General features: G+C 44.7%; 1 protein-coding gene across 3 annotated transcripts in view; it reads left to right on the top strand.

The window, feature by feature from the left end:
- The window catches only part of PLXNA2 (plexin A2), a 319,997-nt gene that overhangs the window by 211,858 nt on the left and 90,727 nt on the right, over positions 1-17,412 (top strand). For 2 of the 3 annotated variants that reach the window (XM_069074756.1, XM_069074757.1), the window contains exons 6-9: positions 1,073-1,196; positions 2,666-2,819; positions 4,100-4,196; positions 9,602-9,716. In XM_069074756.1, the coding sequence (XP_068930857.1) occupies positions 1,073-1,196; positions 2,666-2,819; positions 4,100-4,196; positions 9,602-9,716 (490 nt within the window). Of the gene's footprint in view, positions 1-1,072; positions 1,197-2,665; positions 4,046-4,099; positions 4,197-9,601; positions 9,717-17,412 lie in introns of those variants that run through there. The other variant, XM_069074758.1, reaches the window with a different exon arrangement.

Below are 17,412 nucleotides of genomic sequence, written 5' to 3'. Positions count from 1 at the left end.
GAAATAAATGGTTCTCTTGGTCTTGATTGTGGCAATGGAAGCATTGACGTCCTTGGGTACCCCATCACCATGGTATAGCACACAAGAGGCCATGATGTGGGTCACGCATTACCATCTGGTTAGAAGGACCAAAGCAGGCATTGGAAGTCTCTGCTACAGAGAACTGCTCATTATCAGGCTTTTCAGTAGAGACAATGGGCAAGTAGGTGATGAGGGGAAAATGGATTCTGGGATTAGGCATCAGGGTGGTCTGGAACTCTGTGCAGTCTACATTGAGAGCACAAGGGGACAGTAATGGAGGAAATGATCTGGTCAATGAGCCATTTGAGGTTGGTACCAACCCGTACTCAAACAAGACTTCTCTCAATAACATCCCCAAAGACTAGCCATTCACCCTCTATCTGAGACTTCCAGTGAAAAGAAACTCACTACATGCTGACTGCCCATTGCACCTTTGGATGGTTGTCATTGTTAAGTTTTCTTTATATCAAGTCAATGCCTTTTTTAAAAAATCTAAGTTGGTTGATGCTTTTTAAGCAAAGCACCACTTTTATCGGATAATATATTTAGAGTTAGAAGGATAATCAGAAATCAAATTTACAGACAAGGAACCAGAGGCACTGAGAGGTTAAGTGACCAGCCATGGGTCACACAGCTAGTACGCATCTAAGGTAGGATTTGAACTGACATCTTCATAACTGCTAGTCCTGTGCCCCATCCACTATGCTATCCAATAGCCCTGTCAGAGTCATCTGTGTCTGTGCCACCAGCATTTCATTCTTCTATAGAAGTTTCAGCCTTGGATCTTGCCTTCTTGTGTCTAAGCTCAATCTCCTTTGCTGTATGTTGAATCCATTCCCATTCAGCCTGAGTTCAATAGAAGTCAGCATAGTAGTTGTTCTTAGATAGCAGCCAGAAGGAGTCCTTTGCCTAGGAGGAGAAGAGAGAGAAAAACAGGGAAAGGCCCAAATGGATCAGTCCTCAATTCCATCATGGCAGGCCCCCATGTCACTTATCCTGTCCAAGGGGAAATAAGAGCTCTGTCCCTTCCATGACTTGATGTCTATTGTAGGTGCTCCCGGAGGGACAAATGCCAGAGGGCGCGGGAAGCAAACAGGTTTGCTGCAAACATCAGCCAATGCATGAGCCTCAAGGTAAAACCCAGCAGTATCTCCGTCTCTGAACACAGCCGATTGGTAAGTACCCCAAACACAGTGTGTGGAGGGGGCTGACTCTATGTCAAAAGCCACACGCAGTTTAAGCTGAATCTTGTTTTAAATCCACTGGCAGAGCTTTCCATTTAGAGGAATTCTATAGTGAATTCACTTTTTAAAAGAAGTGAAAGGGAAAGGGGGTGGGGAGGAAGAGAGAATTTGGAACTCAAATCTTTAAATAAAAATGTGAAAAAATGAGGGGGGGAGAGAGAGGGAGAGGGAGAGGGAGAGAGGGGGAGAGAGAGAGAGAGAGAGAGAGAGAGAGAGGTAGAGAGAGAGAGAGGGAGAGAGAGAGAGAGAGAGAGAGAGAGAGAGAGAGAGAGAGCACTGCTATAGGACTAGAGAAGGACTTATATTATTCTGACTTTGAAAAAAGTAAAGTGTCTTGTAAGTTTGACTTTAATTCTTGGGGAAAAGCTAGATTGAAAATCTTAAAAAAAAAAAAAGTGAATAATAAATTACTACCCTCCCCAAAGCCTATCTCATCTGCTTTTATTTTTGTTTTATTTGAGACTTTTTCATCCAGAGGATTTCATGAAATGAAGTAGGCCTGAAACATATTCCAAACCCATTTTTTTTGCCATTATTCACTGTTTGAGGTTACCCTTAACACTGCTACTTCCCCTTCACTGGCATAAATCAAGAGTTATTTCTATGTGTATTTGGGGGTGGAGGGCAATTAATCCCATACCTGTGTGAGTTCAAGATAGAAAATCCTTTAGCCACCTGTCAAGGTTCAGCCCAAAATGTTGCATGTCCTCGGGCCCTGCACTGTCATTCAGTTTCAGAGGATTTTTATGAACATCCATGAGCATTAATTAACTGCTAAACCACCCATTATTTCAGTTCCCACATTCCTAGAAAGAGGTCTGTCCTCTATAGAACAGGGTGGGTGGATGATGTGGGGAGTCCATTGTCTGAAGGGAACCAGACTAGACCAGAAATTTGGGAACAAAGTAACTAACAGTGGGACTGGGAAATACTATCAATCAAACAATATGCATTGACTAAGCACCTATTGTGTGTCTGGTACTGTGCCAGGAAGCTGGGAATACAGTATGCCTTGAAAGCTCCCTATAGAACTTCTCCAGGTCTCAGTTTACACATCTCTCAAATGAAGGGCTTAAACTAGATGTTTTCCAAGGCTCTCTCTAGCTCTGATTTTACAGGAAAGGAAGTTGAGGCCCAGATTCACCAAATGTGACACAGGGGATTAGTAACGGTACTAAAACTTGAACCCACCTCTTCTGAATCCCATCCTTGTGTGTATTCCTCTATAACATTCCACCATTGCAGTTTCTGATATTTTCCAGTAGAATATATGCTCCATGACGGCAAGAAGTGTTTCATTTTTGTCTTTGTGTACCCAGTACCTATTATAGTGCCTACCTTGTAGAAGACCCTAAGTGGACATGTTGGATTGAATTAAATTGCATCTCCTTCTCTTTCAGCTCAGCCTGACCGTCAGTGATGCCCCAGACCTGTCTGCAGGTGTTACCTGTGCTTTTGGGAACCTGACAGAAGTGGAAGGGCAGGTGGCGGGGAATCAGGTTATCTGTACCTCCCCTGGGGTCAAGGATGTCCCTGCCATCCCTGTGGATCAAGGTAAGAAGGGATCTTTAACAGGAGGAGGCTCCCACCAAGGAGAAAAGGGAGCCATGAAAAAGGCAGGGTGCTAAGCAGAGCATTCTCATGCCATCCCCTCCCTGAGTTGAGCCTACCCTTATCCTGAAGGCCAGAAACAGGACAGGAGCTGGGGTATACCATTATATTATTTGTGCACTCAGGGTTATTTTGGATCATGGAATATGGAGTCAAATCTACTGAGTCCCCTCTGTGGATCAAGCGCTGAATGCTTTCCAGGGCTCTGATAAAACTGAAAGTCCCTCAGTAGCTGCTTTTACCTCAACCCAAACCAAGAGATGGTAGAACATATGGTCAATTAAGCAAGTCCTCTTTCAACTGAGTCAGAATTTGGATGGTTAGTATTTCCCACTCCCAATTTTTTTCTTTTAAATAGATTTTGAAGTTACTTATCTGCTTATATGGTATTTCCCCTAAGGAGAATTGTAAGCTCCCTGAAGGCAGGTACAAGTGTTACTTTGGGTTTTTTTTTTGTCTTTGTATCCCCAGTACCCACTGCAATGCCTGGTACATAGTAGGTGCTTAATAAATGCATATTAAATTGAATGGAATAAAATTGACTTGCTTAGAATCAGCAGTAAGAAAAATAAAAGGTGGCTCCCCTTTTGAGAGGTGATACAAGCTTCAGCTGATTAACAGACTCCTAGAAAGATTGAGAAGTCATTCCAAAAACTCCCATTAGCTCATGCTCACAATGCCCAGGGTTTCACCCCTTGTGAGGACACAGGTGAGGGAAAAAACGTCATAGCTCCTAGAAGGGTTTGAATGTCATCTAAACGGCAAGTTGTGTTATCTCCCTACTAGACTCATAGCCTCAAGAAATCATTTGAACCCTGGTCAGTCTGAAGGCAGGGTTCCAGTTCTGGTTGGTCCTAAGACTAGTGTCAGGCCTGGCCATTCACTCCCAAGCTATTGCCCCCTTGCAGAAGCTTATCATTTGAACATCCACTCCCCTTTTCCTTTGTCTTTTTCCTAGCTCCATATGCTGGTGCCAACGTAAAGTTAGGCAGTATTTATTTACAAAGGAAAGTGGGAGTACACACTTGTGTGTGTGTGTGTTAGAAAAAGCACAAGAAAACAGAAAGCATAAAAGTTATCTGACTACTGTAGAGGTGACCAGATTTAAACTCACAGATCTAATCTGTAGGGTTTCCTCCTGGCCCACATCTGGAGAGTGCTCTTCTCCCCCAACCTCTCATCAGAATGCCTGTTTGTTCATTCTCCTCTCCTTTCTCTTCCAGACTGGTTTGGCCTTGAACTACAACTAAGGTCCAAGGAGACAGGGAAGATATTTGTCAGCACTGAGTTCAAGTTTTACAATTGCAGTGCCCACCAACTGTAAGCATTATTTATCCCTTGACCACAGTCTCCACCCTCTCCCCAGTCCCAGCAGCTCCTACCCCCAGTCCTCACCCAGAATCACAGATCTCTGAACCAAAAGGTACCTCAATTCAGACATGGAGGCTCTGGTAAAAGGTTGAGTTCTTGACCCATTTACAAACTCATTTACAATGACCCTGATGGAATCCTAGGTCTTCATAGCAAAGCAGCAAAAAATTACCCATTCATAGACACTGAAGGTGAGGGGAAAGGGGCTTTTGAAGATGGAGATGGCAGTATACAAATTGAGGGGGCAGTAGGAAGGCGCCATATGCATTTGAAGGTAGAAGAGACTTGGTCTTGGGAAAGACTCCATTGAAGATCAGCACCTATGAAGTAGACATGAGGAAAAGGAGAACTGGTCTGAGGCAGCACAGGTTAAATAAAAGAAGCTGGGGAGAAGGGGAGGGATGCCCTCTGTGCCCTCCTTCCTTCAACCTTCCTGAGAAGAAGCAGAGAAAGGATTTCTAGGATGGTCTAAACGTAGCCTACTTGATAGAACCAAGCTCCTCCTGGGGCTTTAGCATAACCTGATGGTGCCCCCAAGCTGTATGATTCTGTAACTGTACACAGAGCTGAGAATGTCTTCAGTGAGAGTCCTAGCCAGAAGGGACAGGGATGAAGGATCGGCCTTTGCATGGAGTTTTTTTTTTTTTTTGAATGAGCCCTCTCTTGGAAAGGCTCTGAGTCTCCTCTTACAGGCTCACATGCATTTGGCTTGAAGAAGGGCATCTCTTTGGCTACAGGAAGGGGCATGGAGCCAGTGGCCCTGGGCATTCAGCAGAGAGGTGGAGGGTAGACGCTGAGCCCAATCAGGTAATTCCCAGAGACCCAAATCCTAGGAATAATATATATTCTGAGACCCAGCACAGGACACACAGGGCCTGAGCAGGGGTCAGGACTGTACTAATGTCATGTTTGTAGGACACGGGCTGGGGAGTGTACTGGAGAGGGACAACACTGAGCCAGAACAAAGAATTTTCTCAGAAGAGGGGAGAGGGTTCAAATAAATAGCTAAACAAACCCCCAGTCCTTGATCTTTTCTGCTTAGATCTGCATTTACATTTTTAGAATAAGGTCACTAGAGAGGCAGAGAACAGAGACTACTGAGCTGTTCAGACATTTCAGTCGTGTCCAACTCTCCCTGACCCTATTTGGGGTTTTCTTGGCAAAGACACTGAAGTGGTTTGCCATTTCCTTCTCTGGCTCATTTACAGATGAGGAAACTGAGGCAAACAGGGTTAAGTGACTTGGCCAGTGTCACACAGCTAGTAAGTGTCTGAGGCCTTATTTGAACTTATGAAGATGAGTCTTCCTGACTGCAAAATCCAGTGCTCTATTCACTGCACCACCTAGCTGCGCAAGACTACTGAGCACCAATGGGGAAAAAACCCAAAACATTTGTAGTTAGCTTTGTCCTGGAAAAGGAGAGAGTCAGAGTCTTAGGGCTAACTAAGGTAGGCCTGGGTGCAAAGGAAGAAGGAGAGCCAAGAGCAAGATCTAAAATGAGGCCAGGCTTCCCAAGAACCACCCTCACCAATCTTGCATTTTGGAAACTTGAGAATCTTGAGGCTCTAACCTCTTCCTTCTCTTTCCCAAAGCCCAGCACAGCCCTTGCTACCCTGATGGTCCTCTCTGTTCCACCCCCATCTTATTAATCTTGCCAATAGGGCAGAGAACTAAAGCCTGAACCAAGCCCTCCTCCCTTGAGAATGCATCCTTTGTGACAGCATCCTCATCTCCATGACAACCTTCTGTGATGTCACTGCTTTCTCTCTCAGGTTACTGTAGCAATATGGATGCTGTCACAGTGTACAGGATTGCAGTAGAAACCAGGAGGCTTTGGCAGTAGAAATTTCACTTTGCTGCCAAAAACATCCTTCTTCTTGTAGGAAAAAACAGCTCTTGCTCTAGAGCTGCAGAAACTGGGTTCAAATCCAACCCCAACCACTTACTACAGACGTGACCTTTTCTGGACAGTTTCCTCACCTGGAAGATGAAGGAATTGTCCTAATGACCCCTGAAGTCCTTGTTTGCTCTAAATCTGGGATCCTGTGATGTTTCCAGCCCAGCATTCATGATTGAACATCTTGGAACCAAAGAACCTTAGAAATCCTCTTGTCCAGGACTTGACTTTTACACATTAAAAAAAAAAAAGCCAAGGTCCAGAGATTAAGGGATTTGCTCAAGGTCACACAGGACCAGAAGGGACCTCTAAGGTCAGCTAGTGGGATTCTAGGCCCAATGTCCATGTATCCTCTCTCCAACATTCCCGAGAAGTGCTCATCCAGACTCTGTTTGGCCACCTCCAGTGACAGGGCACCCAATTCCTGGGTCTTCCAGACCCCACGTCAAGAAAGTGCACCCTATTTTTGTACTGTTCTATTAGGAAGTTCTTCCTTATTTTGGACTGAAATCAATCTCCCTGAAACTCGGGTTTTGGTTTTGGTTTTTAACATAAAAAATCTAGTGTTTTTATACCTTCCTTCTTAGGAGAACTCATTGGTCCTCTAGGGCTGGGGCCAAGAGCCCCCAGTCTCCTTTCCAATATTTTTCTACATTCCATGATAGAATTTCCTAAAAACCAGATCCTACTGAATCTGAGAATATGCTATGAGTGCATGCCCATGAGACTAAAGGACATTGGTCCACAGAGTCCAATCATATCCAAAAGTGGACCTGAAAGAAGCTGAATGAATGGCTTCTGTGTGTTCATCAAATAACCCCTATGTTATTTTGTTTTTGGAGGATGCCTATCTGTGAGTCCTTGCTATAGACAGAAACTCTCAAACCAATCACTTAAGCAGTGGTACCAAACTCAAATAGAAACAAGCATGCATATTGACTTAGAAAACCACAAATTAACGTCATCTGTGTTTTATTGCATTTTTACTTGTTTTGTTAAACATTTCCTAATTACATTTTAATCTGGTTTAGGCAACACTTGGGTTTTGGGCTCTCATGCAGCCGGTGGGTCATGAGTCTGACATAAGAGGCGGAGGGTCAGGGGCAAAAAGTAGGTAGGTTTGGGCATTATGGGGAAACTAAGCTGAAGAAGCGTCTCTGGAATATTCATAGCTGATACGGGGAGCATGGCCAGTGTCACCCTGCTGCTGACTCCTGACAGTAACACGAGCCCCACAAGGTGGCAGTAGATAGTACACCCAACTCTGACAAGAAGCCAGCCCTAAACCTTAAGCCTAACTGACTTGAGTCACCTTCTAGCAGCCTTGGGGACCTCACCTTTTGCTTCTCAGCACTTTCAGCATCTCCACTTTCTGAACTCCCTCAATCATCAAATCCCCCTTTGAAGCCCGAAGTCTCCTCTACTTTCTTGAGAGCTGACCTCATAGCCAGGAAGACCTGTGTTCAGGTCCTGCGTCTGTATATATTGCTTATAGGCAACTAGATGGTACAGTGGATAGAGTGCTAGACTTGGAGTCAAGAGGATCAGAGTTCAAATTCAGCCTCGGACACTTTCTAGCTATGTGACCCTGGGCAAGTCAAGTTACCTCTCTGTGTCTTAGTTTCCTAATCTGTAAAATGCACATAATAATAATGCCTACCTCCCAGGATTGTTGGGAAGAAAAAAGGAGAAAATATTTGTAAAGCACTTAACAAACCTTAAAATGCTATATAAAGGCTAACTATAAAGAGAAATTTAATGCTAGTTTCCAGCAACTCCTTTCTTTTTCATTCTGTCTCTACACTCACTCAAAATTTTGTTTTCTCAGGTTCATTTACAAATAAAAAGCAAAAATATAAATTGGCATCTCTAGATTTGGAGTCCGATGGTCATATTCTTATAGGGGAAAGAATCTTGGTCAAATTCCTTTTTGTTTTTTGATGAGGAAGCTCAGACCCAGCCACAGATGTTAAGCAATTTGACCAAGACCACTGAGGTGGTTCTAGGATAGGATCATAGATTCAGAGCTAAAACCATTTATTACAATCCCCTTATTTTGCAAATGAGGAAACTGAGGCCCAGAGAGATTCAGTAATTTGGTGTAGTATAGGTGTCTGGGGTATAAGGTATAGTAAGTGTCTGGGACAGTATTCAAACCCAGATCTTCCTAACTCTAAGGCCAGGGGTCTATACCACCCACCTAGACGACCTCACTACACCATACTGTCTCTCAATGCCTTATCAATGGCACAGGTGAGATAAAAGCTTCTGTTTCTTACTCTCTCCTAGCCAGTTTAGTGGGGAAAGCAATTAAAGGAGGTTCATGATCTACTTCATCCCCTAAAACCAGGTCCATTTTATCAATGGGACAGTCTCTCCTCCTTACACACACCGATGCAGGCCATCTCTGAGAAATACCAAAAAAGCAGCAAAGGTTTCTCTGTTGTATGGCAAGGAAGCCCATGTGTCACAATGAATTCAGATTATATTGTCCCAAGGGCTACGTGATACACTTTAATTGTACTTGCTTAGGTCTTAGATTCTGGAGGAAGAACAAGAGGGTCGGCTAATCCACTACCCTCTCTTTCCCACATTCAAATACCCCCAAATTTCTGAGATAATCACCAGCCCCAAATAATAAGAAGTCTTTAACTCTTGAGAATAACATCTTCTATTTTATAATACATTTTATTGCTTTTTAAAGTGTTTTCACAGATACAATCTTATTTGATCCTCTCCTTATAAGGTCAATTTATTGTCTCCGTTTTATAGGTAAGGAAATTGGGGCTCAGAAATGTTATAGTAATAGCTAGCACTTATATGGTACTTTAAGGTTTGAAAAACATTTTACATATGTTATCTTACTTGATCCTTAGAGCAGCCCCTTGAAGAAGGTGCCAGTATTATCTACATTTTAGAGATAAGGAAACTGAGGCAAACAGAAATTAAGTGATTTGCCCAGGGCCACACAGCTAGTAACTTCCTGAGATAGAATTTGAACTCTGGGATTCCTGATTCCAAGTCCAGCATCCTATCCATCGTGACACCTGGCTGCCTGGGTAAATCGATAATAGCAGAAGAGGCAGGTCTTCTGACCAGTCAAGGCTTCTTTCCACTATTCCAAGCTCCTTCCAAGTCCTTTTCCTCTCTTCTCTGCCCCCACATCTGCTAGTCTATTCAATATTAAAACTACTTTCCTGTCTAAGGCTGGTGAATGAATGAATCACCTTGCTTTTCTCTGGCTTCATTCACTCACTAGTGACAGGATCTTATTATAAGAGCTTTGGATGGAAAACAAATGGTTCTCATTGCTATGAGCTGTCCCTATTATCTTTTTAAAGGGTGGGAAATAAAGTATGTGACTCTAGCCTCTCAGTGTCACTGGAATAACTGATCAGTGTGAACCAATTCTCAATTTCATCTCTCTCTCTGTCTTTCCTTTCCTCCCTCCATGCAGGTGCCTGTCCTGTGTCAACAGTGCCTTCCGCTGCCATTGGTGCAAATATCGAAACCTCTGCACCCATGACCCCACAACATGTTCCTTCCAAGAAGGCCGTATCAATATTTCTGAGGTAAGGTGGGCCAAAATTAAACATGGGCTTTAGGTAGGGGTGTGTTGGTAAATGTTTAATAACCAGCTCACTGGAGTGGGTGGGGGAGGACACTGAGCATGACACACTCTTAAATTTAATTTGCCTTATTAGCATTTTCTCTATCACTTATATAAATAAATCAAGCCCTGATTTATAGTTTGCCACTTTCCAAAGTGTAAGTTGGCTCCTTGAAATTTAACAATCGGTTTTCACAAGCCTGTTTGAGCTAACTACGGCACATGTCTGGCTTTATAGAATGCTTGTTGAGTCTCAGTGGCCTTTCCCATTCTCATATGGTAAGTTGTAGGCTTCTTCATGCCATTTCCCTGCCTTAGCGGATCTCTGATGTCTTTCTTTAAAGCATACAAGTGAATCAGATTCAAATATCCACCTAAGAAGCTCCAAAAGAAGGAGAAAATAATCCTTGCAATGTAAATATATTTTGCAGTTCTCAGTTGGGACCATTAACTCTATTCCTTAGAGTATTAGCTGTCCAAATATCCAAGGGGTCAAAAGCAAAGGTTTAGAGAAGATATACACAAAAAGCCAATCAGATACCCTGTATTGCAACATCAGACAATGGCCTTCATTCATGGTGTTCTTTGAGGAGAAAAGTCACTTTAAAACTGGCTAAACATAAGCTCTAGTTCAATAAAAAAAAAAAAAAACTTGTCTCATTTTTCTTCCTCAGTCTTTCATATTGAGGTCCCTTCCATTGATAAATGACTGATTTTTTTATTCTAATACATTAGAATATTAAATATTCTAACACATTAGAATATTACATACCCTAATACAGGTAGGTATTGATCCTGTGGATAGAGTACTGGCCTAGAGTTGGGAAGATCTGAGTTCAAATTCAGCCTCAGACACTTTCTAGCTGTATGACACTGGGCAAGTCACTTAACCCTGTTTGCCTCAGTTTCCTCATCTGTAAAAATGAACTGAATAAGGAAATGGCAAACCACTCCAGTATCTTTGCCAACGATACCCCAAATGGGGTCACAAAAAGTCAGACACAATGGAACAACCACAAATATTCTAATATATACACAGGTAGTAGCCTGTTGGAGGGAAGGAGAGAACGAATTATAGCCAGGGGAGAGTGCCATGTATGGCTTAAAGTGTCATTTTGTTATCTAGTAAACATCCCATCCATGGTGCCTGACCTGCCTTTGTTATCAACACAGTGAAATGCCAAGTTGCTTATCTTCCCAATAAATATTTCAGGTCAATGAATATTGATTGAAGCTGGCTTGCTGGGCCTATTTCAAGAGCCTGAGGATAGTATGACTTGCTGGGTCTGTTTCCTTTTTTGTTTCTAATGTGTTTTACACTCCGGAACAGCAGGATTTGAGTTTCAAAGTAACACAGATGTCTTATCCAGACCGATGTGTGTGAATGTCTAAATGCTTTTGTCCCTTTAATTCTGTCTTTGAGGAAAAATAACATGAATGGAGAGAGGTCCATTCGTTTGGATAAGATCACTGTACCTGAACAAGACCCCTGCTGGTGGCTGCTTGGCTGAGGTTTCAAGGGATTGGGAGTTGTAGGAGATAGTTAGGGGAGACTGATAGCATGCATATATTTTGGCCTTAGCTGGAAAATAATGCAGGACGTGTGATGCATTGATTATGAGTGTTTGTGGCTTTCAGGGGTGGGGGGACACAGGAGCCTGGGGAACAAAGTCTGAATTCCCTCATTTTCTTTGCTTCTGACCCTCCATCAGTTCTCAGCACATTACATTTTTACATTCTTCACTTACAGGCTGGTAAATGGGGTTGTCATCATTGAGAGAGAGAGAAAGGAAAATGGTCTGTCATCACAAAGAGTCAGGCAGTAAGAATTTATTAATCAAGTAGGACTGTACCAAACATGACTCTAAGCATCAGGCTTACAAAGAAAATACAAAGTATCCCTGCCTTCAAGGAGCTCACATTTTAATGGGATAACAAATGTGAAGATAACTAAGGGGGGGGAGGGGGAAGAGAGAAGGGGAGAGGGAGAGGAGGGAGTAAAGGAAAAAGAGGGAGAGAAGGGGGAGAAGGGAGGAAGAAGGAGGGAGAAGGAGAGAGAGAGAGAGAGGAGGGAGAAAAGGAAAAAGAGGGAGAGAAGGGGGAAGAAGGGGGGAGAAGGGGAGAGAGAGAGAAGGGGGAGAAGGAGAGAAAGGGAGGGAGGGAGAGAGAGAAGGGGGAAGAGAGAAGAAAAAAGAGAATGGGGGAGGGGGAAAGAGAAAAAGAATGAGAGGGGAGAGAGATGAGGGAAGAGGAGAGTTTGAGTCATGACTCTGCTCCTTACTAAGTCTCCAAATCTATTAACTGACAGAATTCATCCCTGCCAGCTCTAGGTCTTATAAAAAGGCTTCCCTTTTCAGTTTGGAATCAGTAAATCAGTCAGTGAACATTTATTAAACACCTACTGAGTGTCGAGGACACAAAGAAAGACAGGGGGTATCTCACATGTGATTCCAGCTGGAGACGCTAAAAGAAATCTCGGAGGCCGTCTTCTCTAACTCCTACACTGAGGCCAGGAGCAATTAAGGAATTTGTTCGTGGTCACACAGGTTGAATCACAAAATGTTAACATTAAAACAAAGTTTAAGGGGCGGCTAGGTGGCGCAGTGAGTAGAGCACCGGCCCTGGAGTCAGGAGGACCTGAGTTCAAATTCGGCCTCAGACACTTAACACAAAAAACTAGCCATGTGACCTTGGGCAAGTCACTTAACCCCAATTGCCCTGCCCTCCCCCTTCCAAAAAGCAAAAAAAAAAAAAAAAACAATAAAACAAAGCTTAGCAATCTCAAATCCTACCTTCTTATGTTTACAGAAGGGGAAACCAAGGCACAGAGGAACAAATGGCCTTTTCCGAGGAAAAACAGTTAGTAAAAAGTAGAGCTGAGACTTGAACCCACCTCTTGTGACACAGCTGCACCATTCCTTCCCCAATGCCCCGCTTCTGCCCTAGACAGTCACTGAGTATTTCTTCCAGCCCTGCGGTTCTATGAATCAGCTTCCAGGCAGGAGCTGGCCTTCTGCCCCTTGTAGGGAGGGAGGTTTCCCAATAAAACAGTAGACCAGGAAGACCCATTAGCTCAAACTGCCAGAAAGGGAGGAAAATGGAGATTGAAGGCCCAGATTCCTGGAATCCACAAAAAGATGTCTAAGGGTAAAAGTAGATGAGGTAGGGAGCCAAGGAAAGGAGGAGACAGCTGTAGCCAGGTGAATGGGAAGACAGGTGAGTTCGGTTCATAGTCAGGCCTGGAGGCTGGGCACTGACTCCCAGGGACCAGCATATAAGTCTTAGTTTCTTTTGAAAGATGGGCCCAGGAGAGAGTGGGGGAGGCCAACGAAATGCTGATCTAGACAAGAAAGGGCAGCTGTTTCTCTTTCTCCGGGGGAGCTACCCCCCCCCCCCCCACTCAGTAAAAGTTGAAACCTGAGGCCAAACTTGAAAATGACCTGCAGCTGGGGAGATTCTGGGATGAGTGTAACACAAAGCCAGACAAATAAACTCACAGCCTGGGTGTGGAGACCGGCAGAGCTCAGGCACAAAGAAGCTAATTGGAAACAGGCCCGACCTCCCTTGTGCAGTTTACATGAAATCTCTCCCTCTCACCCTCAGACAGAGCCCAGAACCCCAAGATGCTATGTGACTCCCCTCCCCAGGATCAAGGGAATCCTGAGAAAGCCCTAGGGACAGATTGGGATGCTTCCTGCCTCCCTGGAGTCACTCCCCTCCCATACTCTGCATCTCTGCTCCCCTGGATTTGGGTGGCTGTCTGCTGGCTACTTGGTCTCTGCCTTTCCCCTAAGCCTGTGAAAGGGGAGTGGGAGGGGGAGACGCTCAGCTGGTTTTATTCCAGCTAATACTTACTAACTAGGTCCTTCCTTCTCCAGGGATTTCTTCTCTTAAGGGGAATGAGGGAAACAAAAAGCCCAGCTCCTGACTTTGCTACAGGATGTCAGGGAGGTTGTTAGGAGTCACTTCCTAAAAAACACTGCTTTAACCCTAGGCAACAGGTCATCACACTTCCTATCACTGCAAACTACAACTGCTGGGGCCTGGTGCTCTCAGCCAGAGCCCTTCTGTTTGGGAACAGCAGCCCAGAGAGGCTGGGGCACAGCAAGGGAGGATATGCCTGAGGGAGCATCCCCTACTTCAAGGGGACCTCCACCCGTCTTGTGGTTGGGTTTGGGAAAATTCCTTTTCTGACACTAACTTCAGTTTCCTCTGTGTGTGTGTGTGTGTGTGTGTGTGTCTCTAATCAGAGGGCTTAGAAGTCAGAATCATGAAACCAAATTTCATTATTACATATTTATCCACTTCGACACAATACAATCTAGTCTAATTCAACATGCATTTATTAAATGCTTACTACATGTAGGATGAGAGGTAGGCAGTGGAAGAGAATATGGGTCTGGCCTTGGAGCTGAGAACACGAGGGTTTAGAGCCCTGCTTCTGGCACACAGTGGCTATGTGACCCTGGCTAAGTCATGCTTTCAATGCCTGCAGGTCAGTGTCCATGACAAAAGTTACAAAGAAGGTTCCCCCTAGAAGCAGATGCTGGGCATGGGAGGGCAGGGGAGGGGAGAGTAGGAGAGGAATTCCAACAAGGCAGGAAGCATCCTAGTCCATCCTCAGGGCTTTCTCTTGATCCTAGAGAGTGGGAGTCAACTTGGGCTTCCAGCTCTGGGGTCTGTCTGAGGCTGAATGGGAGAGGTCTCATGTAAATGCATGAGAGAGGTCAGGTCTGTTTTCATTAAACTCTGTGCCTCTGATTCCTCAATCTATAACATGAGGAGCCTGAACTCAAAACTTCCAAAATCCTTTCCAGCTCTGTTTCCTCATCTGTAAAATGGTGCTAAAAATAGTACCAGGTTGTGAAGATCAATTGAGATAACATATATAAAGACCTTCTCTATCCTTGACTGAAATATTACTCAGTCGTAACAGATTCTTCATGCCCCCATTTGGGGCTTTCTTGGCAGAGATACTAGAGTGGTTTGCCATGTCCTTCTTCAGCTCATTTACAGATGAGGAAACTGAGGCAGAGTTAAGTGACTTACCCAGAGTCACACAGCTAGGAAATGTCTAAGGCCAGATTTGAACTCAGGAAGAGGATCCACTTACCACCTAGTTACCCTGTGTGAACCTTAAAGCACTATTATTCACCTTCCCTTGCCCTACAAAAAAAAAAAAGTGAGGAAATCTACCAGTCTGTTTAAAAGACTTGGGCCTTCCTTTGAGGCTGTACGTAGGACTATCCCTCTCCCAGATGCATGCTCAGCAGCCCTGGAGGTGAGACCCTGGAAGGAAGCCTCTCCTTGCTTACGCTGGGTCCAGCCTATGACACAGCATTAAGGCTTCAGGGTTGTGGGTGTGCAAACAGCTTTTAACTTTAAAAGCTCATCTCCCTCCATGGCTAAACCAGGCCTAGCGTGATGTAGATACATAAATATCTTCTTTACGCCCTGTCCCAGGAGAGAGATAGAACTAAATAAATCCGATTAGCTTCCCAGGATGCCGGCTCCGCTCCCCCTTTGAAGTCCAGTGGGTGAAGATAATGCCATTTCCACATAGAAGTCGATTCAGCACGCTGGAGTGTCCCCAGTTCTGGGAGCTGATGAAGCGTTGCTGAAGGGAGCTGAGCCACAGGGCCCATCTTTCCCTGGGCTCCTGGGCATCTGTCTCTGGGGCCGTCACCTTCCCTAGAGTCCTCTGGGACATCCTTAACATGCCTCCTCATTATGATTGCCAGTGGAGAAGGGGAGTGAGGGAGGAGGCAGGGCCTGGGCCTCCTTAGATGAGTCTGCCTAAAAGAAGAGGGGCAGGAAGGGTGGGGCGGAGATATAAGATGACCTTGGATGGTGTCTCCCAACCCTAGCAGACTGTGAAGATGCCTCATGAGATCAGGCATTCCCAGTAACACTTTGCATTCTGCATCACCCAGTGTCATTATTTTCTTTCCTGTCCCTAACAAGGTGGCAGTGTTTGTATGCATGGGTGGGTATGTACTCATGCATGAGCAGGAATGTTGTAGGAGACTTGCAGCCTGACAGGAGTTGGGCTCCTTGCTTCTACATATAGAACTGGAAAAGGGATCTTAGGGGATCTTTCAGTTTACAGATGAAGAAACTGAGTCCCAGAGAGGTCACACAAGTGGTAAGTGGCAGGATTCAGACTCAGGTGATTCTACTCTAAATCCAGTGCTCTTTCCATTACACAGTGCAGGCCTGTGCTGCCCAAAGGCTATAGGGGCTAGGTGGTGCTGTGGTTAGAGCACTGGGTTGAGAGTCAGGAAGACCTGAGTTCAAATCCAGCCTCAGATGCTTACTAGCTGTGTGACCCTGGGCAAGTCACTTAACCCTGTCTGCCTCAGTTTCTCTTTCTGAGACTCCCTGCCAGTTCCCTTGCTGATACAATCACTAGACCATCCCTCTTGGTTCTCACAGTGAAGAGCAGGGAAGGAAATAAGCATTTATTAGGTGCCAACTATGTGCTAAGAACTTCACCTACATTATCTCATTTGATCCTCACAGCAACCCTGGGAGGGTGGTTATTATCCCCATTTTACAGATGAGGAAACTGAGGTAAAGAGAGGTTAAGTGACTTGCCCAGGGTCACACAGCTAGCAAGGAAGGCTTCAAACTCAAGTCTTCCTGACTCCAGGCCTGGTACTCTATCCACTGTACTACTTAGCTGCCTTCTCTAGAGATGTGCTTGGGGCCCCAGTCAAGCCAACAAGCATTTATTAAGCACCTACTTGTAGCAGCAAGCACCCCAAGCGTCCTCAGGATTTGCTGCCACCACAGGTTCTTGGATCTGCTTTGATAAAGGAAAGCGACTCAAAATGGGTTAACAAGCTTACTTTAATCAGTCAAACATATATCGTTTACCTCATTCAGGGGAAAAAGGTCAGCACCCTGAACTTCAAAGTATACAGGCAGAATTATCAAGACAGAAACAGATCAAGTAGACAGCTTTCCAAACTGTCCAACCATTACATCCATACCAAATTAACATCTGGGTTTCAACATCTGGGTTTTTCAAACCCCGGGGGCTCTGGACAACGGCTTCCCAGAATCCATATCAAATCACAGAACACTTCTCAAAGTGAGCCCCAAAACAAAGCTACACATCAGGGCTTATATAGCCTTCCCCTGGCTCAGAGAATGTAACAATCTTACAGACTCACTGGCCAATCAAGAAGTATCTACTGAAAAACAAGCCTCCCACCCCAGGCTCCAGGTGCACTTTAGCCTAGGGGCAGGGAAGATCTTTAAATTTACATTCCCATTACACTACTATACACCAGGCACTGTACTAAGCACTGGACATATAAAAAAAAAAGTAGAAATCAATCCCTTCCCTCAAGACAGCACATAAAAAGATATGAACAAACAAGCTAAGTGGGAGCTCATCACAGGGAGGCACTAGCATTTAGAGTGATCCAGAAAAGCATCTCAGAGCAGGTGGGATGTTGGCTGGGACTTGAAGGAAGCCAGAGAAGCCAGGAGATGGCAAAGAGGAGGGAGGGAATTCCAGGCATGGAGGAATGGAGGAAAGCCAGTGAAAGTTAGAAGGAATCTGCAAAGGCCATCTGATTTAGCCTGCCTCCCCATCACACACACACACACACACACACACACACACACACACACACACACACACACAC

The sequence above is a fragment of the Petaurus breviceps genome, unplaced genomic scaffold (assembly GCF_028583685.1).
Source record: "Petaurus breviceps papuanus isolate PSGF00001 unplaced genomic scaffold, PetGlider_PUasm1.0 90895, whole genome shotgun sequence".
Taxonomy (NCBI): Eukaryota; Metazoa; Chordata; class Mammalia; order Diprotodontia; family Petauridae; genus Petaurus; species Petaurus breviceps.
Note: the sequence above shows the minus strand (reverse complement) of the source record. Positions and strands in the feature narration are given on the sequence as shown.